The sequence below is a fragment of the Mesocricetus auratus genome, unplaced genomic scaffold, assembly GCF_017639785.1.
Source record: "Mesocricetus auratus isolate SY011 unplaced genomic scaffold, BCM_Maur_2.0 Super-Scaffold_6730, whole genome shotgun sequence".
Classification (NCBI taxonomy): Eukaryota; Metazoa; Chordata; class Mammalia; order Rodentia; family Cricetidae; genus Mesocricetus; species Mesocricetus auratus.
The window spans coordinates 69,580,441-69,592,556 of NW_024429184.1; the positions used below are offsets into that span (position 1 = coordinate 69,580,441).

General features: G+C 40.4%; 1 protein-coding gene across 2 annotated transcripts in view; it reads left to right on the top strand.

Annotated features, from left to right (window-relative positions):
- Tox (thymocyte selection associated high mobility group box) overlaps positions 1 to 6,058 on the top strand; it is a 297,989-nt gene extending 291,931 nt beyond the window's left edge. For both annotated transcript variants that reach the window (XM_040741471.1, XM_040741472.1), the window contains exons 8-9: positions 4,504 to 4,655; positions 4,950 to 6,058. In XM_040741471.1, the coding sequence (XP_040597405.1) occupies positions 4,504 to 4,655; positions 4,950 to 4,986 (189 nt within the window). In that variant the 3' untranslated portion in view covers positions 4,987 to 6,058. The remainder of the gene's footprint in view (positions 1 to 4,503; positions 4,656 to 4,949) is intronic.
- The last annotated feature ends 6,058 nt before the right edge of the window (positions 6,059 to 12,116 follow it).

The following is a 12,116-nucleotide window of genomic DNA, read 5'->3' on the forward strand; positions in this document are numbered from 1 at the left end:
GACCTATCCAGAAAGGAGGTCCTTTCCTATTTTAGCCATTCAAGAATGTCTCTTTCTTTTCCTTATGTTGACACCTTGGCTAGGGAAAGGGTCACGAGGAATAGTTTTCTGATATTTGAGAATTATAAGAGGCTACTTGTACAAGCTCAAGAGACTTCTCTCACCATCAGAATCTAAATATGGGGTGGAGAATAGCTCACATTGGTTTGAACAAGGGATTTATCAATCTATAAGTCAGCTTTGTTAGTGTATCGCAAAAAGTGTCTGGAGTTAGAGCTCAGAATAAAAGATAATGGAAGGAACTTACAATGAAGAAAAATGGCCACAAAAATGGTATTTTTGAAAATCACTTCCAACAATGTCTTGACCATGGAGGCTGTTAGTAAAATAACTATGGAATGATAAACTTCTAAGCAATTAAATGATCAGTATGCTATACTATTTGGAGAAATTGTAGATTTGACTGTAGGGTCTTAATGCCTTAGAAGTTAAAAAAATATTTACTAAGATAAAAATAATTTAGACAAGTCTTTGCATGTGCCAGGCACTGCCTGAACTCTTAAACTTAAATGATCTAGGAGTCCAGGGAGAGATACCCATGCTCCCTAGAGTTGGAGTATGGGAAGTGATGGTAACAAGACAACGAGCGGAAATCCAATGGCAAAGATAAAGAAAGAAACCAGCTCATGGAGGAAGGGCGTAGAGCACCTTCACAGCCCTCTCAAGGTTGCAGAAACTAAAGATGCAAAGACCAACAACATTTAAACACTGGGCTGGAGTGGTGGTGGGGTAGGAAGGGCGTGAGGACATTCCAGCAAAGACCTGAAGAATAGCTTCTAAGAGATGATAAAGATGGGGACAGTATCTGTGTCATGGTCAGGTAAACAGCAAAGAGCCTGCAGATTAGAGGGACTGGAAGCTCTTATCAACTGACCATCCTAAAATCAAGATGGAAGCGTTGGCGCCAACAGATGGGATGCGGTACACTCTCAACTGTTTGTTGTGTCCACTGTTCACGTCATAAATGAGATTTCAGCCTGTAGATTGAAGTTGACCTGCCTGACTCATCATCCAATCCACCCTCTTCCTGAAGCTGTTAGGTTCCTAGTGTGCTGTCCACATTCCTATCTAAGTATCAAAAGGGGAGAAGACAGAAAAAAAGCTAACAGCTACTACACTTTTGAAAGATGGTGTCACACTTCAGTACTACTGTAGATACTTTGTTATCCCTTTGGAAATGGATGTTCACAACAACAATAAAAATGATGGTTAGTGTACCAGGAATGGTAGTTCCATTATTTTCTTAAGAATATCTTATACACTGAGCCCATGGATGCACTTTTTTTGGTTGTTGTTTCAGTCTTCTTTCTGTCTTTCAGTGCACGTTTATTGGGGAATGAGGTCAAGGGAAAAATATCATTAATATCTGTCACTTTCCTTTATAACCTTAAGAAAAAAATCTTTGTAAGGTATCACAGACAGATTTTCAATTTCCTTATGTAATAAGCAGCTGCTTTAGGATTTGGGTGTAATTTAAAGTTTTTTTTTTAAATCACATTGAGATTGATGAATAAATCAGTCATAAAGACAAAACGTTGATGCCTGTTGCAAATACCTCTCCAGACAGGCAGGAAATGAAATTAGTTTGCAGTAAAGTGTGGCTGTGAGGATCACTGCTTGGTGGTGCTACAGGCTTTTTCAGACTTGCTATGGAGCAAAACAAAACTGTGAGGGCTACAGGAATCTAATTAAAGAGCAAATGTCCCTTCTGACATCAAATTAATCTTTATCATGTTTCCTATTTTTATTCCAATCTGGCACCAGAAAATGAAATTTAAAATTCCAGGCATGCTACAAAACAGTTGGTGATTTTTCTCCTGAGCATTAAAATGCAGAATATTCAGTCTCGTTTAATTAGACTGCTAAGCAAACATTTTTCAAAAAATTTATGTCATCATTGTTGTTTCCTATTTACATCCATAATAGAAGAGTACTTAGCGCAAGGGTTGACCTCAGCATCTCTGTATGTAGTGCTCTGAGGAATGTCTCCATTTCTATCTTGAAAGTAACAAAATGTTAAATAGTTACTTTGGTCTATACCTCTGTTTTTCTTGGTCTTTAGTTGTTTGGTCTGAGGTGATTTATTTAGATTTTGAAGGTAGCATAATTTCTGTCTTGGAACTTTGTAGATTACATATGGTTTTGTATTAAGCTAGTAGTTTAAAAAATGTTTTCCTTGTATTCTGACTCAATCTGTGGAACTATTTCCACTGTGTGTATTACTTTTCCATGTGTCTGCACCTTCAGCTAACTGGGGGATGTTTCCAGTTCCTTTTTGTTTTCATCCTTGTTTGCTTTTACGTTACATGTTGTCAATTGTGTGGAAAATCTAATGGAGAATGTTATGTTAAAAAGACAAATAAGCCTTGACAGTCACGTGTTCATTTTTGCCTTTCTCACAGTAGCATCAAATGGTCTTTATTTCTTGAAAAAGAGAATTTATTGAATCACTGTTGAAGGCTAGGCCCTCAGATGACCCTGTAAGCATTGCAAACACTAATCACACTGTCCCACAGGCACCCTGGAAATGGGCTCCATGGTGAAGGAAACCAATACAGGGTCTCTCAGGAATTCTTCCTACCCTCCATCTAGCATCACACTGGACACCAGGGAAAGAAACTGAGAAGGTGGGCAGCAGGACAGGACCAGAGGAATGAGAGAATTTCACTGAGGCCAGTAAGACTCCTTCCATGTTGGAAATCCAGAAAGACCTAGAGAAAGGTGAAACTGCATTCCCCCAGGGGGATGCTTTCAGCCTGAGCTACTGGGGCCTCTATTCAGGAATGCCTCCTACAAGGCAGTTGTTACCTAGGAAATCTATTGCTTTAAGTCTGCCTTGCAGCAGCAACCAGTGTGACTGAACTCTGGACTTCTTGGTGACTTGTTTCCCATCACTCTGAATTCTGCCTCTCTCCACAGTCTCATGGGAGCTGACATGGCCAAGGGTCTATACAGCCCTTATCATTGGAATGGCACATCAATGGACCCCATAAAGCCAACCAGGGGTTAAGGAAACTTGATCTGAGATGTGGTCTTCCTATCACTATGTTGAGGGACCTCCCACACATGAGTAAAAAGTCTGAGGAAATATATTTAATTACAAACCCACCCTCTCACAACTTCTCTGAGTGTAAGGAAAATCATCAACAGTATTTCACCTCCAAAGCTGCTTGTAAATAGTCAGAGCATGGTTCAATTGTAATCTTGATTTCTTGGGTGCTAAAAACCATGGCTAGAATTTGCCGCAGAGACAACCATGAGATTAATTAAGCTGCTTTCTGTGGTCACTTCCAGCAAAGCCTGCTTATGCTGCTCTTGAATTCACCAGATAAACTAAAAATAAAATGTGCATAATGCTTTTTGTTTACAAGATATAGCTATATACTTCAGATTCTGTCCTTGAATTTTTAATAGCTTTACTGGGATTAAAAGTCAACACTTCACCATACTAATGCATTAAAAAAAAAACTTCCTGAAGTCTGAGTATTGTTTGCCAGCTAAGAGACTTTTCACTTAAAAGTGTTTGCTGTCTTTATGTGTTTTATTCCCTGTGTTTTCCAGTGGTAACTTGTTTTCCATATCTTTCCCTGAATTTGTCCAATAACTGATTTTAAAAAAAGCTTTTTGAGCCTTGGACAGCAGATCAGTACCCATCCCAAGTATACACACAGACTTTGGACTCCCATAGCAACAATGTGAGGTGCACTCTCACCCTGAACTCTTGGGGAAGGGTCTAGGCCCTGCCCTATATGAAATGACAGACTATGGACACCACCATGGAGGGCCTCACCCTCCCTGGGGAAATGAGGGGATAGGGGGGGGGGTTGGGGGAAGGGCACGGGAGGAGGGGAGGGAATGGGAGAGGGACCTGGAACTGACTTGTGAAGCAACCTCGTTTCTTATCTAAATTTAAACTGGAAAATAAAATATTAAAAAAAGCTTTGGTTGAAATTCTTAGCTGATAGAGGAATACAAGAAAAAGACAGAGCAGATGGTCCCATTGTGACTGAATGAAGACAAGGATTTTAAGAACAATATGTGAATAGGTGTAGTCTAATAACAGTCAGCCACCTGCTGCCTGAATCCTTCAGGAAGACTCCCTTGCTTATTATGGGGATTAACTATTAATGTGTCTTTGGGTTGACAGAGAACCTCAACTGTGAGGGGCTTAAAGTCATTCTTCCTTTGCTTGAACTGAGTTGGCTTTTCTGCATTTTAAACTATTGCCCAACTCAATGTATCTGCACAAAGGTGTAATGAAAGGCGTTTGAGGTGGTAGATGCTTCTTTTCTACTTTAAGTCGGGGTGGGGTGGGGAGTGCTTCTCTGGTTTCCTTCAGCAGCAAGGTGGTCTACCATGTTTGCAGGCATGGATAACTATGTCCCTGCTTTCTTCTTTTAAAAGACACTGCGTTTCTCAAATGTGGATTTGCTTTCCCCCCAGGGATTTACTCTTCAACCCGACTATCAGACTATTATCAACCCTACATCTACAGCCGCGCAAGTTGTCACCCAAGCAATGGAGTACGTGCGTTCTGGGTGCAGAAATCCTCCCCAACAGCCGGTGGACTGGAATAACGACTACTGCAGTAGTGGGTAAGCAGCCGGCCATTGCCACCTGGTGGTGGAGGGTCTCATAGCATCCGCCTCCGCATGGGCAAGGGAGGGGTATGTCCAGCAAAGTAAAGTTCAAAAAAAAAAAAAATGTGGAGCCATCTTCTAGCTTTTCCAAGAATAAATGCCTTCATGTTGCTGTAGACTTAGGTCATCTACCTGTGCTCTTTTCCACCACCGAGCTAGAACAAATAATACGACCCTCACCACTCCCGCCCCCAACCCGACCCACTGTGGTTCTGATTTTCTTGTTAACTATGTTTTCTCTCCACACAGGGGCATGCAGAGGGACAAAGCACTGTACCTCACCTGAAAATCTCAACGCCTCTCCTTTCCACTGAGGAATTCAGGGAAGTCTTTTCATCATGGATTGCTTTGTGCGCTCAAGGCAGTTCATTTTATTAGAAAATACAAGTTGCTAAGCACTTAGGACCATGTGAGCTTGTGGGTCACCCACTCTGGAAGAAATAGTCATGCTTCGTTATTATTTTTTTAATCTTTTATGGACATTGTTCCTCTTCCCTGAAGGAAGTATGGACCATTCTGATTTCTGTTGGTTTTGCTGTGAAGTGCTGCGCTCTAGTAACTGCCTTAGCAACGGTAGATGTCTGGGGTAATAATGGTCCTGGGTTTTCCATTGGTTTTCATAATGGGTGTTTATATGGAACTACTAAAGACTTTTTCAATGGCTTGATGTAGCAGTCATAGCAAGTTTGTAAATAGCATCTATGTTACACTCTCCTAGAGTATAAAATGTGAATGTTTTTGTAGCTAAATTGTAATTCGAAACTGGCTCACCCCAGTTTGTTTATTTGACAGAGGGGTTAAATTGGCAAACATTCATATTTTTACTTCATTTTTAAAAACAACTGACTAATAGTTCTATATTTTCAAAATACTTGAAAAATATTCCCAAATGATTTTAATTTAAAAACAAATTGGCTTTGTCTTATTGATCAGACAAAAAGAACCAAGTGTGGAGGGAAGAGCAAACACATTTATTTTGTATTGCAGAAAAAAATCCTTTTTTTGTATCACTTTTGTGTAATGATTAGTAAATGTCATCTATCGAGTCCTTTTATGTCTAAAGCTGCCAAATGTCCACCAGGATCTGCAGAACCAGGTTGGAAAGCGCTAAGCGATCATCTTCATGACTCTCTATTATTGTTTCTCATACCATGTCTGTATTTAATCTTTTTTATGGAACTTGTTGCGCCTATTTATGAAATAATAAATATAGGTGTTTGTAAGTAAATTTGTTAGTATTTGAAAGAGGTTTCATTGATGTTTTAATTTTTGCTGGCAAAAAAAAAGATCCATGCTTGATGTGAATACTGATTACTTAGTTTTTACAGTGACATAAATAAAACCAAATTTGCTTTTCATTTAGTAGCAAATTAGAGTAACTAATCTGTATTTCTGCATACCCTTTGTTGACATGAATGAAAACCAATACACTCCCAGCCTAAACAAACACGAGCGCACCCTCTTTCTAAAATGATCTGTTTCACACTTCCTAATGCCATTAAAAGTCAAATTGAAGTTGAGTCACCAGAATTTCCTCAAGCCACATGCTTCTCATGGCATCCAGAAAATATTTAAGAATTGACCAAGGGCTCAGGAAGAAATCGAAAAAGGCTTAGTATCTACAATCAACCTAGAAATGAAAGGTGAGTGACCAGACAGCCAGAGAAATAGGAAAAGCAGCTAGAACTGGAAGCAGCGGCCTGAAGTTGAAGGTACTGCTGTCTCTGCCTTCATCCACTCCCTTCTTCCCTTTCCAAACACCCTGGGTCCCTGCTTGAGGTGTGTTAAGAGAGGTGTGCATAGCTTTTACAACAAAAGGGAGGGGTGAACAAATGTCTCCCTCCACCGGGATTGTATCACATACCTTAATCTGGCTGGAAATCAAGAGAATAGCTACTTTGTGGAATGTATGAAGTAACTTCAGCAATTTCAATATAAATACAATATGTAATCCAGCCAGAATTAAAAAGACACAAGCCTTGCTTGCTTAGAAATGATTTTCAGGCATTGTACAACATTGACTCACTCAGCATGTAATAACTAATAAATAATGCAGATCCAGTGTTATTATTAAAATGACTGGGGCTGAGAGCTCGAATCTTCCTGTCTTGATATTGTATAAGAACTCATGTGATTAAGTTCACAGTTTATTGTTTGGCTGCTTAGCATTTTAGAAATATAACACACTACTAATTAACTAATGTCTTTTATTTATTACATTATGAAACAGTATAGCTTTCTCCTGCACCAAGCTTAAACTGAGAAAGGTATCATACCTTTGTCCAAGAGATTGTCTGCAGCTTTTCCAGCAGGCATGTGATCAGGACAAAAAAGAACAAATCTACCAAATAAGAAAATACATTATCAATAAAACTCATGAAGCACATGGCTGCATTCTACTTGGAGATTTCTCAGATTCTGAAGGACATGCCAAGTCAGTTGAGGGTCTCATGTAAACTCCAGGCCAGAAGTGACTGAGCACCATACATGCTAACAGCCGCACTGACTTAAACGGTTCTTTCCCAAAGCTGCGTGAGTGGTTCTTACCAACCAGAGAAATCCTGTCTTTTGTTCTGCATCTTCAGACACAGACAACATAGACTCAGCTAACTTGCTACCCAAAGGAAAACGGTAGAGAGCAAAGTCATACTAAGATTCAACAATGGTGTGGAACATAAAGTATGTTCACTGGCATATTCAAAATCAGAATTCTAGCTCAGCAGAGAAAGAAAACAGTATTCCAAGGAAGAGGACTGGGTTTTATCACTAAAACAATGAAAGAATGATGATCTAAAACCCAGAGTTACATCTGAAAGAGAGTGAGTTGATGATGGGAAATGAGTCAAATAATGGCTTGCAGGGGATCCAGATAGGGAATGTAGCTAAAGATGAAGTTGTCTTCTAGGATAACTTTTATCTGCCTTCTAAAAGGCAAGAAGTCCTTCTATGCGGGTCATAAGCTGTGCACAGAACACTAGGATTAACAAAAGCAATGTATACTGTCCTAGCTCAGATTCACTCTAAAGAAATTTCTTAAACTTAAGAATGCAAAACTTAGAATTAGGGTCACCATCTGTCTCCTTCCATGCGAAAGAGTTGCCCCACTCAATGAAAAGTCATTAGCTTGACCCATGTGACATGGTCAGTTTTCACCCTTTTAAAATGTTTGAGAAGTCATTTCATATGGTTCATCAGAAGATGTATGAAGGAACTAGAGATAATTATGATTTCAGCTATAGCTTTATATATAAAATTCCTGAGGCAGTTTGAAGTACTTTACAAAGGACCAAGTGAGAAACACTCAAAGAATAACTGATACATTGTTTATTCAGTACTCCACTTAGAATCCATTTTAGAAAGCTATGGCCTGTGAAATAATATAGTAAACTGACAGATTCTAATAGATCACAGTGTCCTTGATGGAGGAACTTACATGTAGAAATTCATAACAAATAAGTAGTCTGCTAAAACATGAAAACTTGTTATACATAGCTGTTCTCATAATAGTTGGTATAATTGACCAACTTTATTATTTTCCTGTTAATTCTCACTTGAAAGCGAGGATGGATGTACAACAAACTCCCTAATGGTTGCTCATGACTGGACCCTGAAACAGGGCAAAACAAGAGCCAAGAGTGAAGTAAGTTCTGACTCATAGTCAAATGATCTCTCTCTCCTTGCAACTGAGTGGTTTTCATATCTCTAACTAGGATAAAATAGCATACAGTATTGTGTAGTAAAGGCAATGTTATAACAAGCAAGAAAACACCACAAATTAATTTCAACCTAAATTGCATAATACTTCTTTTTAAATATAAAAACAAATTAAATATTTCCTTAAAGGGAAGCATTATGAAGGGGAAAGGATGGAAATATTTCACCAAGAAATCCAAGACTACAAAAGTTTTAAAAAGTGGGACCTAGTGGCATGCACCTTTCATCCCAGCAGGCTAAGGCAGGAGTTCAAAGTCAGCCAGGTCTACATAACAAGTTCCAGGCCAGCCAGGACTACAGAGTAAAATTTCCCAAAAGGAAGGAGTGAAGGAAGCAAGCAAAGAAGGAAGGAGAGAGGGAGGGAAGAAAAAGGAAAGGAGAGAGAGAAAGATTTCTAGTCATAACAAGCAAAATATATACTCTACAGCCTCAGCATATCAAGAAAATGCAAGAGAGAGAGAGGTCCTAGACACGTAGGAGTTCTGAGAACAAGAGAGAAATCTGGGGAAATAAATGTATAGATGCTAAATTCAAACACTGATGAAAGAACAGGATGCATAAAGAAAGATTCATTTTCTGGAGCCTAACTAAATGGCACAAGGGGAAGAAGAAATAATACTACTTTAAAGATAGTCAAAGGCAATTGTCATGCCTTCATCTGGCACCATTTTTCTGTGGGAAAACATTTCCCAACAAATATATCTCCAGGTATTTGGGGAAGGGGAATGGGAAGGAAGCTGGGACCCCAAGAGAAGAAAAACCTTCAGGGTTGAGTTAGAAGCAGTGGCATCTAGTGTACACACACCGTTGGCTGTCTTATACATAACCAAACCTTTGTATCCAGATTCAGAGAATATACAAAGTGAAGTTGAAGTCCTAATTCCCTGGTGGACACCCATGAGCAATGATGGGTTGTATTTCAGCCTCATCAGTCCGTGGGCTAGTTACAGAAGCCCACCTGCATGATTGCTAGCAAAGATTTTGAAAAGTGAAATTTTGCTCACACTGACTGACATGAGGCCAAAAGCAAGAAAAACAAACAAACAAACAAAAAACAAAAAAAGAATGACCAGATATTCTAAACCCTCTATGAACAAAACTACAGTATTTTTAAAGTCTGGTGTGTCCCTGTTTGACAATTTTGTGTTTACAATAAGCCCAAACATAATTGCTGTGATGGGCTGTCAGGGAAAAGATTAATTTGGCCAGGATTAGTATTGACTTGCTGTTTATTAAGGCTTTTAAACAGCTGTATCTGGCAGCATTCCTGTAAGTGGCTGTCATCACTGAAAAGCGGCCTCACACCCTGGTGCTCGCCAGCTGTTACTGAACAATCTACCACCACTCAGAACGTCTTTCTCCAGGCCAAACGGCAAGCACAACTATTGCCAAATGAGCCTCTCCCTCCTCCTGTCACATTTTTTTTCTTTTGGTGGGGATGGGGAGCCTCTCAGAGCTGAAATGTCAGGCCAGGCCTGATGGCTTAGCTGATAAAGGCAACCGGAAACCAGTAGGTGGTTTGGGTGCTAGGTGAACACCACTCCCCCATAGAGTGCTGTGCTGTTAGTCACCTCACACAGACAAGAAAACCACAGCCTGTAACTGCTGTTGGCAAAAGATTTTAAAGGCAGACGTGTGCTACCAAAGATGGAGAGCCATGAGAATTCCAAAAATCACCATCTTATTTTTCTCAGTTTGGAATATCTTTCATCACTTGAAAGAGACCACTTTCAAGTGAAGTAGAAGAAACATTGTATAGCATCCATCAGTCTACAGGACAGGCACTGGGAGGGGGGTGCCCTCTGGGATTCCCAAACAGGACAAGCTCTTTGGCAAAACATATCCCTTGCTCTGATTCAGTCGAAAACTGCAGGATGAGACCACTTCACTTATGTGTATAAAAGAAAAGGCAGAATGTGGGCCAACACACAAAGTCTTTCTTAAGATGGAGAAAGAACAACATTGCCATGCTCTAAACTCCAGACCCAGCACAGTAGTGCAAGCCATATCAGCCCTCTCAGCATGGCTGGGCTGAGACTTTGTCTCAACCTTTCTTATGTTGCACTGGGCTTGATGAGGTATCAGAGCACACTAAAGAGGACATGGTGGCCCCTAATATTCCTCTGCTGGCATTTCTTAATGCACTATGGCACAGGGGGAAGCTGAACTAAGAGCTGACCTTTCTAAAAGTATTTTAAAACATGTTAAAACTTGACTGAATCCCAGTTAATGTATTTTGAATCCAGCTATTGGTGCAGGCAGATCCGTGATGTTTAAATGAAGACGAAATCCAGAAAGAACCAAAAGTATAGACAAATGAGCCGTAGTGCTCAGATCCCAAGTATGGGCTTCGCTGCCTACCGATACCTTTCCTCACACCATGATGAGAGCAGATAATAGAAATATAGTGACAACACAACAGGCACCAGGTACGTCTGAATCTGCAGCCAAATCAGAAGTTATCCAATAATCAACCTGTGGAGGGGCAGCGGGGAGTTAAGTCCTAACATAACTCTGGATGTGTGGATACTTGTAGACACTTCCTAAGGCGAGACCCTGCATCCCTCTGAGAAATCTGGCCAAAGAATGGGCTGAGCAGATGGGCACCCACTTCCTTGGTCCAAGGCTGCTTTGGCCCTCATACCAAAGCAACAATTGGTCATCTCAATTACCTTCTGGCTTTCAGTGGGAGCTACTGTCCCTATTGCTGTCTTACCAGGAACCTGACATTCTTGGCCTAATGTGCAAGTAGAAATTGCCCCAGGTTGGCTGTATCCTGCACTTTCATCCTGTTGCATTTATCTGACAGTATTATGTAATTTTCTCAGCCTAAGGGAAAGCCTCAGAATTTACTCCCACTCATTGTACCACTTCTATGCTTTATTTTTATGTTTTTGTTTTAGTTTTTTGATTTTGTTTTGTTTTGTTTTGTTTTTTTAAAGTAAGTTACCACTCAGAAACCCAAATCTGAGCAGGAGTTTTATACAAAAAGAAAGAACAGTGTCTCTAAAGTGAACCTCAACTCTGGATAACATTCAAAACTGTGTGCCTATATAGCCATTGTAGTTATTTAGGGGAGTTTCAAGAGCAGGTATGTGAAAGATGGTGTGTGACTGTCTGTGTGAGATTTATTTGAGTGTGTACGTGTTCATGTATCAGTGTATGTGTGTGAGCATGTATGTGTGAGAGTATGTGAACATGTGTGTGTGACTGTGAGAGCATGTGTGTGTGTGTGAGAGAGAGAGAGAGAGAGAGAGAGAGAGAGAGAGAGAGAGAGAGAGAGAGAGAGAGAGAGAGAGAGAGAGAGAGAGAGAGAGAGAGAGAGAGAGAGAGAGAGAGAGAGAGAGAGAGAGAGAGAGAGAGAGAGAGAGAGAGAGAGAGAGAGAGAGGAGGCCAGAGGACAACCTCAGGTAGCCTTCCTCTTTATGTTTTTTAGACAAATCTTTTGCTGTCCTAGAATTAGCCAAGCAGAGTGGGCAGCCCGGCTAGCTGGCCAGTGAGTGCAGCCATCTTCCTTTTCTTCCCACCCTCTGCTGGACTGTAAGTGCATGCTGCCATACAGGGTTTGTTGTTTGTGTTGTTTTTCACTTCGGTTCTGAGGATCCAAAATTCAGATCCTCTTGCAAGTGCTGCATGAGCTCTACCGCCCTATGGAGTGGGGCCATTTCCCTCAGGGTGTGGTTTTAGCAAGCCGAAATAAAA